At 34.5% G+C, this 25,541-nt stretch overlaps 1 protein-coding gene across 1 annotated transcript; it reads left to right on the forward strand.

Annotated features, from left to right (window-relative positions):
- Nucleotides 1–8,110: 8,110 nt before the first annotated feature.
- Nucleotides 8,111–11,605, forward strand: LOC140986640 (probable glutathione peroxidase 4). Its single transcript, XM_073454947.1, has 6 exons — nucleotides 8,111–8,409; nucleotides 8,594–8,670; nucleotides 8,761–8,822; nucleotides 10,613–10,731; nucleotides 11,048–11,215; nucleotides 11,343–11,605. Exons 1-6 carry the CDS (start codon nucleotides 8,356–8,358, stop codon nucleotides 11,373–11,375), a joined length of 513 nt encoding a protein of 170 aa, XP_073311048.1. The 5' UTR covers nucleotides 8,111–8,355; the 3' UTR covers nucleotides 11,376–11,605.
- The last annotated feature ends 13,936 nt before the right edge of the window (nucleotides 11,606–25,541 follow it).

The following is a 25,541-nucleotide window of genomic DNA, read 5'->3' on the forward strand; positions in this document are numbered from 1 at the left end:
ATCATGGTTAGATACTAAGTTTGTTGGAGCGTAATTGACTCGTTTTTAGTTCGAATATGAAGTGTTGGTCAAGTTGAGATTATTTGCATGTGTCTCATGTTAGAATTAGGTCACAGTGAGCCTGGAAACGATCCAACTCATTTGGTAAATTAAAACAGAATAATAATTATATTACGTGCATAAAAAAAAATAGAAAATGTTTATTTTTGAGATATATGCGATATGTCTTGTGGCCACCTTACGCTTATGGGATTGCTTCACCCGGTGACTTACGACCGGTTTACGATTATGTATGGGTACGGATATCCAGTCCAAGGGCTGTGATGATCTCTACCGCCCAGTATACTGTGGTTTAGTCTGATCAGACGTGCATGTTATGTTATGGGCCACTTGCGTAGAACATTATCTCTAAAGAAAAATTACGATATGATATGTTATGACAGGGCTCTATCGAGCAACTCTTTTATGTACGATTTTTCAGTTATGCACGTATTTATAATTACTCATGACACGATTTTCACGTTACGCTTTACGATACGATATTTTTACGTTGCATGCGATTTTATGATATATTTACTTGTTATTCACGATATATGCATGCTGGGTCTTTAGACTCACTAGACTTGATTGATATAGGTACTGACGATGCAGACGCTGAGGGCGAGGACCAGTGAGTTAGCTCGGATCGGCGGTAGTACGAACCCGAGGACCTCACGTTTATTTATTCAGTTTTATGTTCAAACTCTTGTTATAACTTTATATATATTTTAAGTTATTGTTTAAAACATTATGCAGTTTCCGCTGCTATGTTTATGTTAAACCGTTGGGTTATTTTACGAAAGTTTTTATATGTTGTAATTTTATTTATTTAAAGAGAAAATTTTTAATAATTCCGCAAAATTATGAATACGAATTACGGGCCCTCACAGGTAGAGGTAGCTACCATTCCTCTACTAATAGACCGAGGTCAGTAGACAAGTCTAACGTTGAATGTTATCGGTGTCATGGTTATGGTCATTACAAAAATGAATGTCAAATTTAAATAAAGAACATGGTGAAAAATCTAACTTTGTAGACAAGCAAGAAGAAGTTGTCTCACTTTTAATGGCACGTAATTCTAAGGAGGAATTTATCAAAATATGTGGTACTTGGACACTGGTTGTAGCAATCATATATGTGAAGACAGGTCTGCATTCTCGGAGCTAGACGAATCATTTGGAATACAGTAAAATTTGGAGATAATTCTTCAGTTTTTGTTATGGGCAAGGGACACATAACGATCCGGACAAAAGAAAACTCTGCTCAGATTATCTCTAATGTTTTCTTTGTTCCTGATTTAAAAACAAATTTTCTTAGCATTGGACAACTTCAAGAAAAGGGATATGCGATCATCATCAAATATGGAACTTGCAATAATCAAAATCCAGAGAAAAGATTGATGGCACAAGTTAGTATGACTTCAAATCGTATGTTTCCTTTACATCCCAAAATTTTGCCAATTTATGCTTCTCTGCGAAAGTGAAGAATGTTGCTTGGCTTGGCATTTTCGATATGGGCACTTAAACTTTGGTGGACTCAAGACACTAAAGCAGAAAAATATGGTGATAGGCCTTCCTCAAATTGAATCCCCTCATCAAATATGTGAGGAATGTGTTGTTAGCAAACAATACCGAAATCAGTTTCCCCAAGAGAAGTCATGGAGAGCTAAGAAGGCTTTAGAGTTGATTCATTCTGACATTTGTGGTCCGATACTTACAGGAGAAATTTTAAGCTTTTGCAATTTTCAAAATTTATAAATCATTGGTTGAAAAAAAAGAGTCTTTCAATCAAAGTTCTTCGTACAGACCGGGGAAGAGAATACATCTCATAGGATTTTGCAAATTTTTGTGAGAATCATGGAATCAAAAGACAACTTACCGCACCATATTCACCTCAACAAAATAGGGTATGTGAGAGAAAAAATCGTACTATTATGAATATGTTGAGAAGCCTTTTGACAAAGGGTGGCCTACCAAAAAGTTTCTGGCCTGAAGCCGTCAACTGGAGAATTCATATATTAAATAGAAGTCCCACGCATGTTGTTCAAAATATGACACCTGAAGAAGCATGGAACAGACATAAACCGACTGTAGATCAATTTAGAATTTTTGGATACATTTCTTTTGCTCATATATTGGATGAGAAAAGAAAAAAACTTGATGACAAAGGAGAAAAATGCATATATCTTGGGGTTTGTGAATAGTCGAAAGCTTACAAGTTGTACAATCCTCTCACCAAAAAGATTGTAATCAGTCGCGATGTTGTTTTCGATGAAGATAAGTTTTGGCCATGGGAGATCTCTAGAGAACAACAAATTCCAGTGGACTTTGAAGAAGAAAATCACGAATCTGAGAAAGACCAAGCGATTCCAGTACCACCACTTTCAACAGTCATAGAAAATGATAATACAAACTCAAAAAGTCCACCTATTGAAGGAGATCAACGACCTCAACGTGTTAGAAAAGGACCTGCATGGATGATCGATTATGAGGTATCTAGTTTTGATGATTGACTCACACATTTTGTTTTATTCTCGGATTGTGATCCTATGGCATTCGAAGATGCTGTAAAAGAATCAAAGTGGCGAAAGGCAATGGATGAAGAAATTGCAACTATTGAAAAAGAACAACACTTGGGAATTAGTAGAACTTCCAGTAAGACAAAAAACCATTGGTGTGAAATGGATATACAAGACAAAGTTGAAAGAAAATGGCGAAGTTGATAAATACAAAGCTCGTTTTGTAGCTAAAGTCTACAAGCAAGAGTTTGGTGTTGATTATAGAGAAGTGTTTGCTCCTGTGATAAAACATGACACAATCAAATTGGTGATTTCTCTAGCAGCACAAAATTCATGGCCTATTTTCCAGTTAGATGTAAAATCATCCTTTTTACATGGCGACTTGGAAGAACGGGTATATATTGATCAACCTCCCGGATACATTAAGGTTAGAAATGAGCATAAAGTTTATAAATTAAAGAAAACTTTATATGGATTAAAACAAACTCCTTACTCTTGGTATAGTCAGATTGATGCTTATTTTTTGAAGGAAGTTTTAAAAAATGTCAATATGAGCATGCACTTTTTATTAAATTTGACTGAAGAAATATGCTCGTTGTTTTTTTGTATATGGATGACTTAATATTTACATGAAATGATAGGATCATGTTTGAGAAATTTAAGAAGTCTATGATGATTGAGTTTGATATGTCTGATTTGGGTATGATGCATTATTTTTGGGTATTGAAGTTGAACAATCTTTTGCTGGGATTTTTATTTCTCAAAAGAAATATGTACATGAAGTTTTAAAAAGGTTTAAAATGAAGAATTGCAATTCAGTGAGCACTCCTTTGGAACAGGATTGAAGCTTGTTAGAAGCTATGAAGAAAGAAATGTGGACAACACTCTTTACAAGAAAATAGTGGGAAGTTTAATGTATTTGACAGCAACAAGACCATATATAATGCATGATGTGAGTCTCATCAGTAGGTACATGGAACATCCATGTGAGATGCACCTTCTAGCTGCCAAAAGAATCTTCAGATACTTGCAAGGAACCATTGAATATGGGCTACTGATGAGACTCACAACATGCATTATATCTGGTCTTGTTGCTGTCAAATGCATTAAACTTCCCACTATTTGCTTGTAAAGAGTGTTGTCCACGTTTCTTTCTTCATAGTTTCTAACATGCTTCAATCTTGTTTCCATAGGAGTGCTCACTGAATTGCAATTCTTCATTTTAAACATTTCTAAAACTTCATGTACATATTTCTTTTGAGAAATAAAAATCTCAGCAGCAGATTGTTCCACTTCAATACCCAAAAAATAATGCATCATACCAAATCAAACATATCAAACTCAATCATCATAGACTTCTTAAATTTCTCAAACATGGCCCTATCATTTCCTGTAAAGATTAAATTATCCACATACAAACAAACAACGAGCATATTTCTTCCATCAAATTTAATAAAAAGGTGTATACTCATATGGACATTTTTTTAAAACCTTCCTTCAAAAAGTAAGCATCAATCTGACTAGACCAAGCGCGAGGAGCTTGTTTTAATCCTTATAAAGATTTCTTTAATTTATAAACTTTATGCTCATTTCTAACCTTAATGTATCCGGGAGGTTGATCAATATATACCCGTTCTTCCAAGTCGCCATGTAAAAAGGCTGATTTTACATCTAACTGGAAAATAGGCCATGAATTTTGTGTTGCTAGAGAAATCATTAATCCGATTGTGTCATGTCTTACCACATGAGCAAACACTTCTCTATAATCAACACCATACTCTTGCTTGTAGCCTTTAGCTACTAAACGAGCTTTGTATTTATCAACTTCGCCATTTTCTTTCAACTTTGTCTTGTATACCCATTTCACACAATGGTTTTCTGCCCTGCTGGAAGTTCTATTAATTCCCAAGTGGTGTTCTTTTCAATAGCTTCAATTTCATCCATTGCCTTTCGCCACTTTGATTTTTATACAGGATCTTCGAATGCCATAGGATCACAATCTGAGAATAAAACAAAATGTGTGAGTGAATCATCAAAACTAGATACCTACGATCACAATCTGAGAATAAAACAAAATGTGTGAGTGAATCATCAAAACTAGATACCTCATAATCGGTAATCCATGCAGGTCCTTTACTGACACATTGAGACTTCAAAACTAGATACCTCATAATCGGTAATCCATGCAGGTCCTTTTCTGACACATTGAGGTTGTTGATCTCCTTCAATAGGTGGACTTTGTGAGTTTGTAGTATCACTTTCTATGACTGTTGAAAGTGGCGGTACTGTAATTGCTTGGTCTTTCACAAATTCCTGATTTTCTTCTTTAAAATCCACTGGAATTTGTTGTTCTCTAAAGATCTCCCATGACCAAAACTTATATTCATTTAAAACAACATCGCAAATGATTACAATTTTTTTGGTGAGAGGATTGTACAACTTGTAAGCTTTCTACTGTTCACTAACCCCAAGAAATATACATTTTTCTTCTTTTTCATCAAGTTTTTTTTCTTTTCTCATCCGGTATATGAGCAAAAGCAATATATCCAAAAGTTCTGAAGTGATCTACAGTTGGTTTATGCCCATTCCATGCTTCTTCAGGTGTCATATTTTGAACAACATGTGTGGGACTTCTATTTAATATATGAATGCTCCAGTTGACGGCTTTAGGCCAGAAAATTTTTGGTAGGCCACCCTTTGTCAAAAAGCTTCTCACCATATTCATAATAGTACGATTTTTTCTCTCACATACCCCATTTTGTTGAGGTGAATATGCTGCGGTAAGTTGTATTTTGATTCCATGATTCTCACAAAAATTTGCAAAATCCTGTGAGATGTATTCTCCTTCCCGGTCTGTACGAAGAACTTTGATTGAAAGACTCATTTCTTTTTCAACCAACGTTTTGTAACTTTTGAAAATTGCAAAAGCTTCAGATTTCTCCTGTAAGAAGTTTACCCAAATTTTTCGACTAAAATCATCAATGAAAGTAATTATGTATCTTTTACCTCCATTTGAAATTGGATTTACCGGACCACAAACGTCGGAATGAATCAACTCGGAAGCCTTCTTAGCTCTCCATGACTTCCCTTGGGGAAATTGATTTCAGTATTGTTTGCTAACAACACATTCTTCACATATTTCTTGAGCGGATTCAATTTGAGGAAGGCTATCACCATATTTTTCTACTTCAGTGTCTTGAGTCCACGAAAGTTTAAGTGCCCATATCGAAAATGCCAAAGCCAAGCAACATTCTTCACTTTTGCGGAGAAGCATAAATTTGCAAAATTTTGGAGATGTAAAGGAAACATACGATTTGAAGTCATACTAACTTGTGCAATTAATCCTTTCTCTGGATCTTCAATACTGCAAGTTCCATCTTTGATGATGATCTCATATCCCTTTTCTTGAAGTTGTCTAATGCTAAGCAAATTTGTTTTTAAATCGGGAACAAAGAAAACATTAGAGATAACCTGAGCAAAGTTTTCTTTTGTTCGGATCATTATGTGTCCCTTGCCCATAACAGAAACTGAAGAATTATCTCCAAATTTTACTGTATTTTGAAATGATTCGTCTAGCTCCGAGAATACAGACCTGTCTCCACACATATGATTGCTACAACCAGTGTCCAAGTACCACAGATTTTGATAAATTTCCTCCTTAGCATGACATGCCATTAAAAGTGAGACAACTTCTTCTTGCTTGTCTACAAAGTTAGATTTTTCACCATGTTCTTTATTTAAATTTGACATTCATTTTTGTAATGACCATAACCATGACACCGATAACATTCAACATTAGACTTGTCTATTGAGCTCGGTCTATTAGTAGAGGAATGGTAGTTGCCTCTACCCCTTCCTCTTCCATGTGAATCATTATCACGGTTATCTTCAGATCCTTGTTCTTGTCTGCGGTCATGTAATCCTCTGCCTCTTCCTCGACATTGGCCTCTTCCTCTTCTTCTATTTGATGTGCAATAATGATTTTCAATTGATCTCTACAATGTTTGCTCCTCTTTCTCCTGCTGATTGATTTTTTGTTCATGAACTATCAAGGAGCTCTGCAACTCGTCAATAGAAAGCTCATCAATGTCATTGGAATCTTCAATTGAACATACAACAAAATTGAATTTCGGTGTCATGGACCGAAGAATCTTCTCGACTATTGACATCTTCCATCTTATCGTCATGGATCCGCAACTTGTTTACGATTGCCATCGTCTGTGAAAATTAGTCTGTTACTGATTCTCTTATTTTCATTCGTAAAATTTCGAACTCCGAACGAAATGCTTGAAGTTGCTGCCTCTTTGCTCTTGCGGAACCTTGGTACTTTTTTTTCATGGAATCCCATATATGCTTGGAGGTGTCCTTGCATATAATCGTTTCTAGGATTGAACAGTCAATAGCTTGGAAAAAGATAATTCTTTGCCCTGAGATCCTTCAAACGCAGCCTTTCAATTTCTGCCCTTTGTGCTTGTGTCAATATTGTGCTTGTTGGTGGTTCTGTTATTCTGTCGGAGACAACTTGCCAGTACTCCTTTGACCTTAGAAAAATCTCCATCAGCATGCTCCAATGGTCATAGTAACAATCAAAGTGAGGAATCGAAGGTTGGACAAATTTTTCTGAGGCCATTTAGTATTCTGCTACACACAATAATGTAAGATGAAAGTTTTCTCTCAACCTTTTCTTTTGGCTTCTGTACACACCTTTTTTCTTTGTTCACTATATCACTTAACCTTTTAAAAAGATTCTGATACCAATGATGTAAAATTATCAAAGGACACACAGAGAAGGACAAAATAAGATATTGGAAGATAAAGTCTTTTTATTGTCATCTCATTTATTAATTGAGTTAACTTGCTTAAATAGACAAATATCACAACGTGCGTCACCAAAAAATTAGCAACAGATTATCACTAACTAAAAATCTGTGAATGTGCAAACTTACTCTTATAAACTAGGGCTAAGCTACTCTATTATTATTAAAATGAAACAGAACAGCTAAATGCACGAAAGTGCTTGTAGAACAAGTCCAAGGAAGACCCACTATTATTGACCAATTTATCAAACAACCAGCACGAACATAATAAAAATTATCGGAAATCAAACAGAAATATAAAAACTCGGAGAAACTCATTGTCTTCGTCACTTGCTTCAGCTTGTTTCCTTATCCGCCTAAAAATCATTCTCCTTCAGTGTCAGTAGGTTCTTTCGAGAGGTGGATTTCTCCGATCGGTGACTAAATCGGTCGGTGACTTTTTGGAGTCATCGAGTTTGGTGGGTAGGTAAAATTGGTGGATGAGAAAGCAATTAGAGTTAAATATTTATGTAAATAAAATAGAAGAAAAATGAGTAAAAATGTGAGTTGGGGGTGGAAAAAAGTTTTATTTATATCAGATAACGTAGAATAAGATTTTATGACATGAGAATTGAAAATAAACTTATTGTTTTGATTAAGTATTTATCATCAAGTCCCTCATGTTTATTTTTATGTTGCGGTTCTAATCAAAGACATCTAAAAAAAGAGATTCCAATTGCTCTTTTAGCGTCGGATTAGGTAACTTCCGTATATATACAATAACAACTGTCTTTGATCTGGCGTCCTCTGTCACAAACCCAAAAAAGAGGGAAAAACCATCTTTCCTAATGAATACAACAGCTGTGATCTGCGATATTACGTGATTCTCTTCACGATCCTAATTTGGGTACCTGTGATTTCACAATAAAACCCAGATTATCCCTAGTTTCTGCGCAAATATACATATATTGATCTTCAGGATTAGAACGAAAGAGACAAGAAATGGGCGCTTCTGTATCTGTCCCAGAAAAATCCATCCATGATTTCACCGTCAAGGTATCTTTCATTTGTCCCTTCATCGATCCTTTTTGTGTGTTCGTGCGATTATAAATAAAAACGAGGGATCAGGAATTTGGTGGGCAAAAACCTCAGAAAGTTTAAAATATTTTTCGTTCGTGGGTCGATGCTGATGTTTGCTCATAGTTAATAAAATTGTGAAATGGTATGTCATTCTGAGCAGGATAGCAAAGGTAACGATGTAAACCTTAACAATTACAAAGGGAAGGTCCTGCTTGTTGTTAATGTTGCTTCCAAATGGTTCGTTCATTATCCTTCTTGCTCTAAAATTTATGTTTCCAGCTCATCTTTTATTGAGATTTTGATTGTTTATCTTTCCTGAAAAAACAGCGGGTTCACGAATTCAAACTACACAGAATTGTCTGACCTTCACACCCGTCACAAAGATAAGGGTCAGTTCTTTGTATCTTTACTTATTTCAGCTGTTCATATGATGCCAGGATTCTGTGCTGAGTTGTTTTAAGGTGTTCTACATAGTTGCCAAGGTTTAGGATTAGATTAATATGATCACATTTTGTGTTTGGTTCTTTCTTTCAATACATTTATGTGTTTTAAGAATGAAACTTGCAAGCGGCCGGTTTGTATTGCAACCTCTGCTACATCGACTTACTATGTTTCCTGTCGGTGGCCATTTGACAAATATCCAGTTAGTGAATGTACTCTGATTGCAGTGGCAGAGCTAGACCGTGTCTTATATGATGGCTATTTCGAGATAGCCTATCTCCAAGAAATTAAGCAAGAAGAAGAGAAGAGAAACAAGAAGTTGCAGAGAAGAAATCTGATTTGCACAAATGTTCCAAAATGAATTACATCACTCTTCTCCTCTATACTTTATATATTGCAGTAGTAACTAATTCTCCCTTTCTTTCTAACCGTCAATTAAATTGTTTACCTAATCTGCTAGTTTCTTAGGAATGATTCCTGCTCTTTTGCTTCTCTTCACTTTTGTGGCCTGTTTTTACATTATTACCCACCTCGTCAAAAAGCACTCTTCCTCGAGGTGGAAAGCTGCAAATATGCGCCGGAAGATGGCAAGAGCTTGCTGCCCAGCCATTGGTGGAAAGTTTATTTCTGGAGTAGAATCTTGAAATTCTTGGTCTATTTTACTGGAATTCTTCTCGTAGTATTTGTTATCTTCATTCTCAACCAAGAAAAAATAAAATTTGCCCATACCCTGATGCCCAAGGAAGTACTTGGCATCACAATTATAGCATAAATCTGTTTCTCGTTGTGCTGCCATTCTTGAGTTTCTAAGGAAACTTATCAGCCTGAGGTGTTGGTAATAAAGGACAAAGGCCGCTGCTACTTGAATTCCTACTGCCTTCTCGATCTCCCCTGAGAAACGTGGCACATCAAGACGCATCGATTTCAATTGACTGAATTGATTTGGCGAATCGCAATTCCATGTTTGAGCATTGCGATTAAGTGTTGATGGCGGTTGAATATCTGAAGGAGCGTGTGATCTGCCAACAATTTGTCCTACTTTTGCATCGACCTGCTGCAATCCAATCGTCAATTCATGCATTGACCTTGTGAGAAATTTAATATTCACATTCTGCTTCTCGATCAACACGGGCATGATGTTCCTGTAGGTCTGTAACTTTGGAGAGAATTGCTTTTCATCGATCTTGTCTTGTAGCTGCCGCATAAACTCAAGCTCATGAGAGCACCAAATGATACGATGGCTTGTTCGGGATTGCCAGTCTCCAAGAAATTAAGCAAGAAGTAAAGAAGAGACACAAAGTTGCAGAGAAAAGATTTGATTTGCATAAAAGTTCCCGAATGAAATACATCACTATTCTCCTTCATTCTTTATAAACTGCACCAATAATAATTCTCCCATCTCTTTATAACTGTTGATACCTTTCTTTCTAACTGTCAATTAAAGTTGGTTACCTAATCTGCTAGTTTCTTCAGAATGTTGGTGGCCTTCTTTGCATCAGTGTCTAGCAGGGGCGGGCGGCCCTTATTTTTAAAACCTATTACCAAATATGTTTCTTATTATGTAATGTGAGATTCCGTCTGTCTTACATTGGAATCTTTTTGCAAGGTTTTTAGTTTCATTGCTGTCAATACGAATTTCTGCCTTTGGCTCCACCTAAAAATAATACATGATATAACAACAATTGTATGAGAATATTTGGAATATACCTGTATCTCTTCTACGATGATTTTGTCACAGGTTTTGAGATATTGGCCTTCCCTTGCAATCAATTCTTGCGGCAAGAACCGGGAACAAGCCAAGAAGCAGAACAATTTGCTTGCACCAGATTCAAGGCTGAATACCCTATCTTTCATAAGGTAAGTACTACTGTGTTGGAATTTTACATGCTTATGTAATTATCCCTGTTTAAAGTTGTGAAACCAAAATGGTGGCCTGTGAGTTCTGTGGTACAAGGACAGACTAAATTTACAGATTTTTTAAAATCATGGGATAAATTCAAAATTTTCATTTCAGAGCATATTTGTATATATACAACATATATTCAGGGTTTACAGGATGGAAAACATCTCGTACCGTGTAAAATTATTTTCCTTTTGTGTTACAATTTAACTTTTATTTCTCTTTGAAACATTGATGCATGTTGACAAAATTGCAATAAATTTCTACAAAAAGGTAAAAGTGAATGGTTCGGAAACAGCGCCAGTCTATAGGTTCCTGAAAGCAAGTCAAAGCTCTTTATTTGGGTCTAGCATAAAATGGAATTTTACCAAGTTTCTGGTTGACAAAGATGGCTGCGTGATCAAACGTTATGGAACCTCTACCTCTCCATTGGCGATCGAGGTATCTTCTTTTCCCTCTCCCCTCCCTACGCGTACATATGTAAACTGTCTCAGCAAAGATTAATTTGTCCTGCATATGGCGTAGTGTTGGTGTTCTTTGACAACTAAGTTTCTATACTTTCTTGCAGGCAGATATAAAGAAAGCACTGGGAGAACTTTAAAGCAATTACATTCAGAAGCAGAATGAATGGTACATTTGATTCAGTACTTATGATGATTCCCCTTGCTCATTGTTCGATAGGAATCAATGTTGTAGATTGTCTTTTTTCCTTCTTTTTTTTTTGTTGGAATATCAAATTTCGAATCTCGGGCTATGTAAGGTTAAATAGTTTATACAAGTTTATTAGTCTTAACAGGCAATCTTTACTAATATGTTGCTTCCACGGATTGATTCCTCGTGTTATTCTTTCATTTACCTATTTTGAGCCTATATGCACGTGTTACGTATCATTACATCTTTCTAGTAACAACCATGGTTGTCTTCTATGTTTCGAGATCTTACTTCAAATTTTAGTGGATCAAGTAAGATTTTTTTCCTAATGTCGAGATAATGGCAGTCCCTAATATGAGCCATTTGATAACCTTGAACATAATGAATCACGAGCGGACAGTTTTACATTTTACTTCTATTGTTTAACTAGGATCATTTACGAGTTCGAGTTCGAGTTCAAACCATTTCGAAGATATTACATGCAAAATATTTAATCGGAGCCTTACTAATCAAGCTAAAGCCTAAATGAGAGACATACGCTTCAAATATGAATGCTTCGTAATAGATATTTCCTTCCACATGGCACAGGGAGAAATGTGTCAGTGAGAATTATATTTGCAAGCGAGTCTAAGTTACTGTAATTAGTTTATGAATGGTTCGATCAAATCTCGACACGAGTTCAAGTAGTTAGACCGTTAACTTGAATCAAGTTCAAGTTTTAATTGTTTATACTTGAATAGTTTTATATTATTATTTTTAATTTAAGAGTACTTTTCTCGGTATAAATACATAATTTAAAATCTAAAATTATGCTGCAAACACCATCCAGCTCGAGTAACTCTATATTTTCATGAGTCTAGTTTGAACTTGAAAAATAATACTTGATCTAGTTCGACTCGAACTTACAAAATTTAAATCGAGTTCGAATAGTATGTTACTCAAATTTCACTCGGCTCATTTGCAACACACACAAAACTTGTTTTTGAAAAAATACTTGAAGTACCAAAATTCATGAATAAAAAAAAAAGCAACTTCAAAATTTTTAGATTTAATTTCGTTTTGAAAAATAAAAGATTTTTCATCACATAAACTAAACACGAAATTACTTTGTTAAGTCCAAGCGACATTTTCGTAGGTATTTGCTCCCGGTTGAATCTGGGATATTTTGTTGAAAATTTCAAGTAATTTTAAAGATTAAATAAAAATTATGTCTCATAAATGTGAGAGTGTCTTTTGGCTCTCCACATTCTTGAGTTTGTTGTGGCTCATGATTGTGGAAGTATTTTTTGACTCTCCACGTTCTTGAGTTAATTGAAGACTTTTGGATCTTCATATTCTTGAGTTAAAAAGAAAATTAATTGAGTTAATTAATCTTGTATGACTCTTGATGTGCACTTTGGGGATTAAATATAGTGTATTCATTTCCTCATTCTATATGTATAAAAATGGTTTTTACACTCAAGATCTCTTTCAAGCATTTTCTTGCATTTCATATTGTTACTTTTCCATTTGGCATCCGTTAAGTCTCGATGATAAAGTGAAGGTACGTTTTCGGTTCGTCGGTGTAGTTACTTCGTGCTAAGTTGTTGCAAGGTTTTGCCGTTGTATCATGAGAAACAGTTGTCCGTCGAGATCCTCGAAGCACCATCCGAGGAGACAAATCTGTTTTAAGGAAACTGTACGTCGTACAGGACTCGGTTTGATTTTATTGTTTTATTGTTGTTATTTTATACACGATATTCATACTTTCAATAGTATGCGCATTTTCGTATATTTTTTTTGATTGTCGACTACCGAGACCTCAACAAGGCCTGCTCAAAGGATGAATTCCCTCTGCCGAACATGGATATACTTGCTCATCGACAGTGGTTTGAAAACTTTTCATTTATAGATTGCTATATTGAGTATAATTAGATAAAAATTGCTCCTGAAGATGCCGCTCTGTCTGTATCTTTACGAGATTGCTTTCGTTCCCTACTTCTATATTTTTGTTTTTAGCAATTTGGCTAACAATCTTAATACAGATTTTGTTATACTCATTATGTGATTTGTTGACGACATGGATACTGACTTGAATGTGCAAAAGTTAGTCCCTGATTATGAAAGTCATTGATGTCGATGTGCCAGCCATGCTACTACACCGAAGAAATTCGACGGCTCAAATTTGAAAAGGAAGCAACAGAAAATGTTATTCTATCTTACCGTCTTGAATCTAGCAAGGTTTCTCACCAAGGTTGCTCTCAAACAAGCTGTGGTTGACGGAGATGTGTAGAGAGCTAGTGCTATTGATGCATGTCACCAATCATATTTCTTTTGTAGAAAATGAATGGTTTGGCTGATTCGCTATAAAATGTGTATAGTGAAAAGAAGACGACTCGGGAATTGTTGGAGTCTTTGGATCAGAGATACAAAACCGATGATGTCGAGGCCAAGAAATTTATTGTTAGTCGATTCTTGGACTACAAGATGGTTGACTCCCAAATGGTGATCAGTCAGGTTCAAGAAATCCAAGTGATTCTTCACGAGATTCATGCCGAATGGATGACTTTGAACAAATCTTTCCAAGTGGCTACTATTGTTGAGAAGCTACCACCGACCTGGAAGGATTTCGAAATCTATTTGAAATACAAACGAAAGGAGATGAATGTTGAAGAACTCATTGTTCGACTTTGTATTGAGGAAGACAACAAGAGTTCTGAAAGACAATTGTTTTCTCCAGTTGCTGCCAAGAAAAACGTTGTCTAGCATGGCCAAAGCTCGAAAAAGAGAAACTTTTCTCCTTCCAACAAAAAGAAATATTAACCACTTGATATAACTCACAATGACATATATGAATTAAAAGGTGTGAAAATACGTGGTGGACATAAATACTTCATTACTTTTGTTGACGATAGCACAAAGTTTTGTTATGTGTATCTTCTTAAAAGTAAGGATGAAACAATTGAAAATTTTGTCCACTACAAAAGTGAAGTTGAAAACCAACTTAGCAAGAAAATTAAGGTGCTAAGAAGTGATCGTGTAGGTGAATATGAATCATCATTTACTGAGTTTTGTGCTCAACACAATATCAAACACGAAAGACCCGTACCTTATTTTCCTCAGCAAAATGGCATTGCGAAGAGAAAGAAGCGCATTTTGAAAGAAATGATGAATGTGTTGCTATTAAGTTCTGGTTTACCACAGAACATGTGGGGGGAATCTGTTCTAACAACAAATACCTTTTAAATAAGGTGCCCTGGAAGAAGCAAGATAAATGTCCATACGAGTTATAGAAAGGTAAAAGTTCTTCTTACCAATACTTGCGAGTGTGGGGATGTCTTGCCAAGGTAGCAGTACCCACTCCAAAGAAATTAAAGAGAGGACCAAAAACTGTTGATTGCATCTTCATTGGATATGCTCAAAACAGTAGCGCATGTCGTTTTCTTGTACATGAATCTCAAATACCTGATATTCACAAGAATACGATAATGGAATCAAGAAATGTTTCGTTCTTTGAACAAATGTTTGCATGCAAATCTAAGGAAGAACCAAGTTCATCCAAAAGATTATATGAGACAACTGATAAAGAACAAGAGCTTGATCAAGATATTGAACCTAGGCGTAGCAAGAGAGCTAGGACTGAGAAATCCTTTTGTCCGGATTTCATCACTTTCATGATGAAAAATGAACCTCAATGCTTCAAGGAAGCAGTGAGTTCATATGAGGAACCTCTATGGAAAGAGGTTATCGATTCCGAAATAGAATCCATTTTACAAAAACATACATGGTAATTAGTGAATCTTTCTATATGAAGCAAATCACTAGGCAGTAAATGAGTTTTAAAAAGAAAAATGAAATCAGATGGAACCATAGATAAATATGAAGCCAATTTGGTAATTAAAGTTTACCATCAACGTGAAGGACTTGATTACTTTGACACATATTCTCTTGTATCGAGAATAACCTTTATTTGTGTGATACTCGCAATTGCCGCCTTGCGAAATCTTGAAGTATACCAAATGGACGTAAAGACAGCTTTTCTAAATGGAGATTTAGAAGAGGAAATTTACATGGAACAACCTGAAGGATTTTCTGCGACTGGGCAAGAAAATAAGGTTTGTAAATTGGTAAAATCTCTGTATAGCTTAAAACAAGCACCAAAGCAATCACACAAAAAATTTGATAAAACCATGATGGAAAGGGGATTTAAATTTAGTGAATGTGACAAATGTGTATACATAAAAAACACTGAAAATGGATATGTCCTTTTATGTCTTTACGTAGATGAAATAATTATCATTGGTAGTAATGATAAGATGATCAAATCCGCCAAGAAGTTATTGAACTCAAGATTTGACATGAAAGATTTAGGCTTAGCCGATGTAATCCTTGAAATTAAAATTCATAGAACATCAGAAGGGCTAGTTCTAAGTCAATCATATTATATTGACAAAATACTTGAGAAATTCAATAATGATGGCTCTGCATTGGCTAGAACCCCGATAGCTACCAGTCAGCATCTATCAAAGAATCGAGGTGAGAGTATGTCTCAACTAGAATACTCTCGAGTCATTGAAAGTCTAATGTACTTAATGAGTTGTACAAGACCAGACATAGTTTATGCAGTAAGCAAATTGAGTAGATTCACGAGTAATCCAGGAGTTGAACACTGGAAAGCAATTATCAGATTGCTAAGATACTTAAGGTATACTAGTGATCATGGGTTGCACTATACCAGGTATCCTGTTGTTATTGAAGGATACAATGATGCAAATTGGATATATGATATGAAAGACTCAAAATCTACAAGTGGATTTGTATTCACTTTAGAAGGTGCAGCAATTGCGTGGAAATCTTCTAAACAAACTGTATTAGCCAGATCCAAGATGGAATCTGAGTTTATAGCTCTTGACAAGTGTGCTGAAGAGGCTGAATGACTGCGTCACTTCTTAGAAGATGTTCCAGGATGGGAAAAACCAGTGTCGGCTATATGCATACATTGTGATAGCCAATCTGTGATTGGAAGGACACAAAATAAAATGTATAATGGTAATTCTAGGCATATATGTAGTAGAAACAATACCATTAGACAACTGGTCTTAATTGGAGTTATTTCTGTTGACTATGTAAAGTCAAAAGATAATATAGCGGATCCGCTAACAAAGGTATTAAACAGAGAGATTGTTGCGAAATCGTCAAGAGGAATGGGGCTCAAGCCTATAGAAATTGGTGCGAAGGAAAACCTAACCTACGTTGACTGAAGATCCCAAGAACTAGGTTCAATGGGACAATTTAATCGCACTCATTTGGTATATTACTATGGGGGTTATCCCTAGTCCATTCCAATTATGAAACAGTGAATATTGAGGATAATCTTACGGCTTTTAATGATTCTTGTAAGAAGAATATAGAATCACCTATGTGAGAGAGAAGTGGGGCCGCTTCGAAAGAATTGTAAGGCTCAATTCTAGACCTTCTCGCAGAACCAGGCGTGTGTTCATGGGCAAAACGAACACAATCATGAGAATTGAATAGTAATAGGGAGAGTCTTGTGTGAAGTATATCTTAATTTACATAAACGACAGAACAGTTCAAGGACATCATGTCTACTGGTCAGCTAGTAAAACAAATATATTTCATAAGGGAATGTTCAAAGGGTAACACCTACCTATCCTATGCAGGATTCAACTGTAGAATTTTGTCACCAAGATTTGTATCAATTTTCATTGATGTAGGAGATTGTTGAAAATTTCAAGTAATTTTAAAGATGGAATAAAATTTATGTCTCATGATTGTGGGAGTGTTTTTTGGCTCTCTACATTCTTGAGTTAGTTGTGGCTCATTATTGTGGAAGTATCTTTTGACTTTTCACATTTTTGAGTTAACTGAAGACTTTTGGCTATTCATATTCTTGAGTTAATGGAAAGATTAATTGAGTTAATTAATCTTGCATGATTCTTGGTGTGCACTTTGGAGATTATAAATAGTGTGTTCATTTCCTTATTCCATATGCATAAAAATGTTTTGTACGCTCAAGATCTCTTTCAAGCATTCTCTTGCATTTCATATTGTTAGCTTTCCATTTGGCCTCCGTTAAATCTCGGTGATCAAGTGAAGGTATGTTTTCGGTTCGTCGGTGTAGTTACTTCGTGCTAAGTTGCTGCAAGGTTTTGCCGTTGTATCCTGGAAAACAGTTGTCCGTCGATATCCTCGAAGCACCGTCGGAGGGGACAAATCTGTTTTAAGGAAACTGTACTTCGTACAAGATTCAGTTTGATTTATTGTTTTATTGTTGTTATTTTATACGCGATATTCATACTTTCAACAGTATGCTTATTTTCGTATACTGTTTTTGATTTTCGACTATCAAGAGCTCAACAAGGCCTGCTCAAAGGATGAATTCCCTCTGCCGAACATAGATATAGTTGTTTGAAAATTTTTCATTTATAGATTGTTATATTGAGTAATTAGATAAAGATGGTTCCTGAAGATGTCACTCTGTCTGTATCTGTACAAGATTGCTTTCGTTCCCTACTTCTATATTTTTGTTTTTAGCAATTTGGCTATCAACTGTAAGAAAGATACACAGTGAAAAAGATCGACTTAATAAAATATTTTTAAAAAAAAAGAAAATTAAACTCTCTCTATGTCCGAATTATTCATAAATTCTTGAAAATACTCTAGAGGAAGAAAGATTTGAACCGTAGATGAAGTTGAAATGATGGATTGTATTTTACATCAAACTCAATTATCATCATCATTGATCCAAACAATTGAATTGATTTGAAAACAACGATTCAAAAAACTTCCATTCACATGCAAACTTAGTTTCATTTACAACAATTTCTTTTATATTTCCCCAAAAACAATTGGAAATGAAATTTGGACTTGAGAAAAAGTCAAATTTGAAACATTCAGTAGACACAGAAATTATGGAGTCTCATCATCTAATTCAAGAATTGACATCTCGATAGGAAGATAAGGTGGGGCCCCTTCATGTGCTTCTCTTTATTGAAATACTGCAAGAATGTGCAAATGGAGCCCTTGATAATTGAGTTTACATGACACGGTCCATGGCTCAATCATCGGTCCTAGTCAGACAGCCGCCAGTCAGGGAGTCTGTCCAATAATACCCGATTCTCGAAACCATATTGGTGGCCTAGCACTTAACCTGAAGTTGGGTGAGTTGGAAATTCATTGTTAGAGATCTCTATTCATTTTTATATTTATATCTCGAGTCATAAGATTCGAACACGAGATCACATTTAAAAAATTATAAGTTTGATCTAGAATGTTTGTCTTTTTTGTGTTTATGATTTTCTATATTGTTAAATTTTCGTACTTTGAGTCTGCTATATTCGTTTATCAAGTTTCAAACTTAGTCACTGACGGACGTTGGACGATGTTGACATAAGTAGTGTCACATCAGTAATGCCACGAAATAAACTGTAAAATTATAAAAATTTGAAATATGAAGACTAAGACTGAAATTTGTTAGCATAATATCAAAACTGCAATTTTTCCCAAAAATTATTGAAATTTTACTAAAGATAATAGCTGATAATACTCGTGAAGCTCAAATGTTTACATCGTATAACAACTTAAAAATCATATTGTGATGGCTATTGAACATGTGATCATCTTCATGATGTTATTTTTTAATTGTCTTAATTTTTAGATTAATTTGTCGAGGAAATATTGATTTGATGATTTGGAGATAAGAAGATAACTGGAGAAGATATTTTGTTGAATATAAATTTTGATTGTTGAAGATATTATAGAGATAGAAAGATATTATCTTGGTTGATATAAAAAGATAATATGCAAAAGTTTGAAAGAGTTTGTCAATAGTGGATATAATGAAGTTCTCTGTATATTTAATATTAGAGTTTAAATTCATTTTGAAAATTTCTGCGAGTTTCACGTGTGTTCGAGAAAGACCGATATGCTTTTAATATCGAATCTTCCATAATTGATTTTTTTGTTGTTGTTTTTATACATTATATGTTGGAATTATTTTGTGGGCTCACATAATTTAATTAATTGTACATGGACAAGCTATTTAATAAATAACTCAATAAAGTGATCTAATTAATTATGAGTTTCCAAATTATTAAATAAATTGGTATGATCCACCTTATGTGTAGAAACCCAGCCCAATTAGGTCTTCTATGATGGGTTGAAGACTGCTAATGTTATACAAGGTTATGGTTCCAAAGGCACAAAGAACATAACACAGGATACATACGGTACACGTATTCTAGATCTCTCTCATTCTCCCATCAAAGACAAGAATAAGGTAGTAGATTATCTGTTGTCTTGGAAGATCCATAACTCTGACGCTAGATCAATCAATGGATTCTGGTACGTGTTTACTGTTATTCATATTTTCTGATAATTCGACATGAATTCTTGGCTTGTTGTGATATATGGATTTAATCACATGATTTATATACTTATTTTATTAAATCTCTAACAAGTGGTATCAGAGCCACGTTCATGTTGAATTATGAGAATTTTTTTTTTATTGATCGAAACAGAAAATTATGTTTTATTCCCAGATCTGATTCGATTTTCTAGTCTATAAATTTTTTTGGATTCAGATCTGATTTTTTAAATTTTCTGAATTTGGATCTGAATAAATTCATGCTCTTCGGATATAGTATTTTCGAATTTTACTCACAAAATTTAGATTTATTTTCGAAATTAAAAAAAAAATTCGATTTTTTCGTATTCTTGAATGCCGCCGGATTTTGGGCCAATCGAACGTTTTCCGGCCACTTTCCGGCGGCGATTATTTGGGCGTTTTCTTGCCCATGTACTGGCGCCCATATTAGTATCATTTATTGTTCACAAACCACCGCGGCGTGATTGTATTTGTGACCTGAATCTCGGAAACTATGGTAGTGCGATTTCCGTCCGATTTTTTGAGGATTTCGATCGAATTTAGGCAGTTTTGTGGTCTGAGAGGGTATGGTTGTGGTCGGCGATGGTAAGGCGATCCTGGGTCATGGTCGCCGCCGACTGATATCGCCGGAGGAGGTGGCGGCGCCGGTTTCGGGACTAGGGTTAGGTTTTTTTTTTCGAATTTTGGGAATTTTTTTTGGGTGATTTAAGGCCTTGTTTGGTTTCTAATTTTGAACCAGATTTTGAAATCTAGAATTTTGACAATTTATAAAATTTTGACTTCCGCAATTCTGATTTGTGAAAATTACATTCGATTTTTTCAAAATTTAATTGCATGAAATAAAATCAGTATGGAATTATTCATTATTTTATCGCCTTTGTTTATTTCGATAAAATATTTGTGGATGAATAATTATGAGGTGCAAATACTTTATTTCTTGTAAATTTGGTCTTCATGCTTTATTTGGCCCAATTAAAGTAAATAACATTTTCTTTGTGAAAATTTTAAGTTAAGTTGATATCTTGTATCTCAAATTTTGTTAAATTTAAATTTCATGTTAATAAAGTGATTTTGAGATATGTAGATATTGTTAAATTTCAAAATAAATTGTATTTCAATTTATGCGAAAAATAGTCGGTCCAAAGGAAGATTATTTTTTGGCCAAATTCCAAACACAATAGATGATTTTAAAGTGCTTCTAGATCTATGCGGAAAATAATCGGCCCAAAGGAAGATTATTTTCTGGCCAGATTTTAGATTCAATATATCTTCTTCAAGTGCATTTATATCTATGCGAAAAATAGCCGGCCCAAAGGAAGACTATTTTTGGCCAGATTGCAGACTTAAAAAAAAAATGTGTTTATATCTATGGAGAAAATAATCGACCCAAAGGAAGGTTATTTTTTGTCAGATTATAAGCACATAATTATATGCTCTTAAAGTGTGTCAAAGCTATGCAGAAATTAATCGGCCAAAAGGAAGATTATTTTCTTGCCAGATTGTAGACACATTATATGATATTAAATTGTGTTAAATTTATGCGGAAAATGATCGGCCCAAAGGAAGGTCATTTTCTGGCCAAATTTTAGCACAATTTGTGGCAATAAATATGTGATAATTTTGGATTTATCCATGCACGCAATTGTCGGTCCAAAGAAAGGCATATTATTGGTCGGATTTATTATCAATATTTAATAACCATGATATTTGAGGGTACCATTTACAAATTGTTATTTTTGTTCAAGGACTAAATATCAATGTTGTGCTAGGTATTTTTTTATGGGCCCACCGCCAGCATGCATATATTTTGTGATTTATTTAATTTAAATATATGCATGGTCTATAATTTATTGTGAGTTTTTTTTTGTTACATTTTGTTATAGCATCTTCTATATCTGCCAATCTGAACAACATTCCAGTACTTAATGGCTCAAACTTAAAGAAATGGAAAGAGCATGTTATGATAGTACTTGGCTGCATGGATTTGGACTATGCGCTAAGGGAAGATCGCCCCTCACTTTTGACCAGTTCAGGAACTGCTGATCAAAAGGGTTCTTTGGAAAAGTGGGAGCGATCAAATCGCATGAGTCTGATGAATATGAAATATTCCATTCCAGATACTACAAGGGGTGCAATTCCTGAAGAAAATGATGCCAAAAAGTTCCTTACTCAAATAGCAGATCGTTTCGCTGCAAACGAAAAGGTCGAGACAAGTACTATTCTGACTAAACTTGTCTCAATGCGGTACAAAGAGAAAGGGAACATAAGGGAGTACATAATGGAAATGTCAAATCTTGTGACTCGACTAAAATCATTCAAGTTGGAATTGTCGGAAGACATAGTCGTGCATTTAGTCTTGATCTCTCTGCCTGCCCAATTTAATCAATTCAAAATAAGTTATAATACCCAGAAGGAAAAGTGGACTTTGAATGAGCTTATTGCGCAGTGCGTTCAGGAGGAGGAGAGATTGAAACAAGATGTGATTGAAAGTGCTAATTTGGCATCTAACTATCAAGTTAATTGCATCAATATGAAAAAGAAATGGAACAATAAGGAAGGAAACTTTGGGACTTCACAGCATATGGAGCAACAAAAACAAGCTAAAGTGATCACTTGTTTTTTTTGCAAAAGGACTGATGGGCATGTAAAGAAGGATTGTCCCAAATACGCCAATTGGGGTGCAAAGAAAGGGTTGCCTAAGGAGCCGGTTGCCAACTGATGGTGAAAGATACATCTTATGAAAAATGACAATAAAATTGTTGGTGCTTTAAAATCTTTATTTAGGAACTGAGATTTTTCATTTTCTTCTATTTGAATTTGAAAAAATGAAATTTGATTTTAGTTTCATGTTTGGACATCAAGTTTTTTTTTTTATTCATGTGGTAATGAAAATTTTCAATTTTTTGAAATTCAAATATGTTTGGTATGAGTTCCTTGATTGATAAGTTTGATAAATTGAACATCAATATTTTAAATGACATTGACATTAAGCATGCATGGAAATTTGAAATTAAATGCAAATTAATTTCGTATGTTGACTTTAGTGGGAGTGAATAAATTGGAAAGTCAACATTAAGAAGAATATATTGATTTTTTTTCCACATATGTGGTATTATAAATTTTATCATGTGGTAATCTCATTCAGATTTATAGAGAACATTGTTTAGATGTTGTGAACATCATTGGAATGTTGGGGAGATATTTAAGAAACCCGACACTGGATTTTTAATCGGGTTATGCGGTACATAAAGTGAACTAAGGATTTTATGCTCACATGTCGGAAATATGACATTTGGAAATAGTTGGATATTTGGACTCCGAATAAAGTTGCGGAATTTTAGCACCGGTAATGATCATTGGTCTAAGAAACCATTGAGGATCAATTGTGATAATAAAGCAGCTATATTATATTTAAAAGAACAATTGAAACTTGTCAAAGTCAAAAGATATTGACATGAAGTTTCTAGTTGGAAGGAAATAATTCATAGTGGTTGTGTGTCAATTGAGCATGTTATTGCAAACTCTATATTGCGGATGCGTTTGTCATGGGTTGGCCACCCAAGATTTTTGGGCATGTGACACACATTGGTGTTGTCCATATAGTTAATATGCCTGTACAGTGGGAGTTTGTATTCGGTTTAAGCGTTGGCTCATTTGACATGATTTAAGTTTCTGTACAGACTAAGGTTTATCTGAATTACTCTGAAATAAAGTGATGACTTTCACTACGATTTAGCATTTGGTTGAAAGTTTGTTATTGGACTCTTTGAGTCATTAGGAGGACCAATTGAAAATACAGGTTTTATTCTTAGATCACATTTATGTATTTTCATGCTACACATCCATACTTGATCTATGTTATTGATTATGCTAATATTGTGATCATTGATGGGTCTAGTGATTTTAAATGTAGCGACGACTGCTTTGGTTCAATATTGGTATAATTGATAGACCAGATTGTTAAGGAATATTTTGGTTTAGATAGCAAGAGCTCAATCCAGTTTTTTTTGTATGTACAATATCCGGATAACTTATGTGGCCCAAGTGGGAGATTGTTGGAATTATTTTGTGGGCTCACATAATTTAATTAATTGTACATGGACAAGCTATCTGATAAATAACCCAATAAAGTGATCTAATTAATTATGGGTTTCCAAATTATTAAATAAATTGGTATCGTCCACCTTATGTGCAGAAACCCAGCCCAATTAAATCTTCTATGATGGGTTGAAGACTGCTAAGATAATATAAGGTTATGGTCTCCAAGGCACAGAGAACCTAACACAGAATACATACGGCACACGTATTCTAGATCTCTCTCCTTCTCCCATCAAAGACAAGAATAAGGTGTTCGATTCTCTGTTGTCTTGAAAAATCCATAACTCTGACGCTAGATCAATTAATGGATTCTGGTACGTGTTTACTGTTATTCATATTTTCTGATAATTCGACATGAATTCCTGGCTTGTTGTGATATATGGATTTAATCACATGATTTTAGATTTATTTTATTAAATCTCTAACACTATATTCATTCAGATATTATTCTCGAGAAGAATGTGAGTTATCGGGAGAAAGCAATATTTCTTGCATATAGCATATTTTATGTTGTGAGCTTGTCAGATTAGTTGGGTGAAAAATTCATGAGCCAAAACGAGATTGTTCATTCCGTGTTGGATTCGTGTCGTGACAACTACCACGACATGATTCAAACAGTACAACTTTATCATTCTGTTTTGAAAGCTTTTCTATTGTTGATGGTGAAAAAGAATTCACTAATTGGTGATTCATTCATCGAGAGAGGAAGGTGACGTTCTTGGAAGAAAACAATCCGCATGTTATCGAAGAGAATTCGAGTTGATGAATATTGAAGATGAGTGGTGCTCGTCAAGTGAAGTTTATTGAACGTGTTTGTTATAGATGCGTCATTAGAAAATAATGAGTTTTTTATTTGAATAAGTCTTTTTATGAGTATAGTAGATTTGCTTGATATATGTGCATGGTCCCGTGGATGTACGTCTTTTGACTGAACCATATTAAAATTTCTGGTGTCTTTTATTTTGTTTTCAGTTTTATTTTATTTTTATTAAGTGAACTAAACATGAAAACTAAGGAAAGTCGGAGGAAACCGGATCAACAAGTGGTATTAAATATGATTCATTTTTTTTTCAAGATGTTGCCCCTGGTGTGTAGATTTTGGAACTCAATAATATGATGCATGATGGAGAATGCACAAGGCCATTGCGAGTACATTTGAAGAAATAGCGATAATATGTGACAAAGAATCTAGCAGAAAAGTCGCATTGTTGACATTCATGGGGAGCATTGTATCCGTCTCAAAGATAGGGAAAAATTGATTGAAAGCCTCTTGGTTCGATTTCTAATCTTTGTTTATTTTTCTTAAAAGAAAGATCTATATTTTTGTGAATTTTCTTCAATATTGTTTTTATGATTCTGATTGAAAGCCTCTTGGTTCGATTTCTAGAATTTGTTTATTTTTTTTAAAAAAGAGAGAGGTTTAATTTTGTGAATTTTCTTCAATATTGTTTTAATGATTCTTCAAAAATAAGTCAAAGAGAGAGATTGTTAGATGTTATTTTTTAATTGATTTAATTTTTTAGAATAATTTGTCAAGAAAAATATTGATTTGAAGATTTTGGAGATAAGGAGATAACTGGAAAACATATTTTGTTAAATATATAATTTAATTGTTGAATATATTATGGAGAT

This window comes from Primulina huaijiensis, chromosome 10 (assembly GCF_012295235.1).
Source record: "Primulina huaijiensis isolate GDHJ02 chromosome 10, ASM1229523v2, whole genome shotgun sequence".
NCBI classification, from domain to species: domain Eukaryota; kingdom Viridiplantae; phylum Streptophyta; class Magnoliopsida; order Lamiales; family Gesneriaceae; genus Primulina; species Primulina huaijiensis.

Excerpts from the sequence above, each read along its gene's own strand:
- LOC140986640 (XM_073454947.1), top strand. The coding sequence starts at position 8,356 with ATGGGCGCTTCTGTATCTGTCCCAGAAAAATCCATCCATGATTTCACC. Across the intron at positions 10,732-11,047 it reads AATACCCTATCTTTCATAAG|GTAAAAGTGAATGGTTCGGA; the intron begins GTAAGTACTACT and ends TTCTACAAAAAG. Across the intron at positions 11,216-11,342 it reads CCTCTCCATTGGCGATCGAG|GCAGATATAAAGAAAGCACT; the intron begins GTATCTTCTTTT and ends ACTTTCTTGCAG.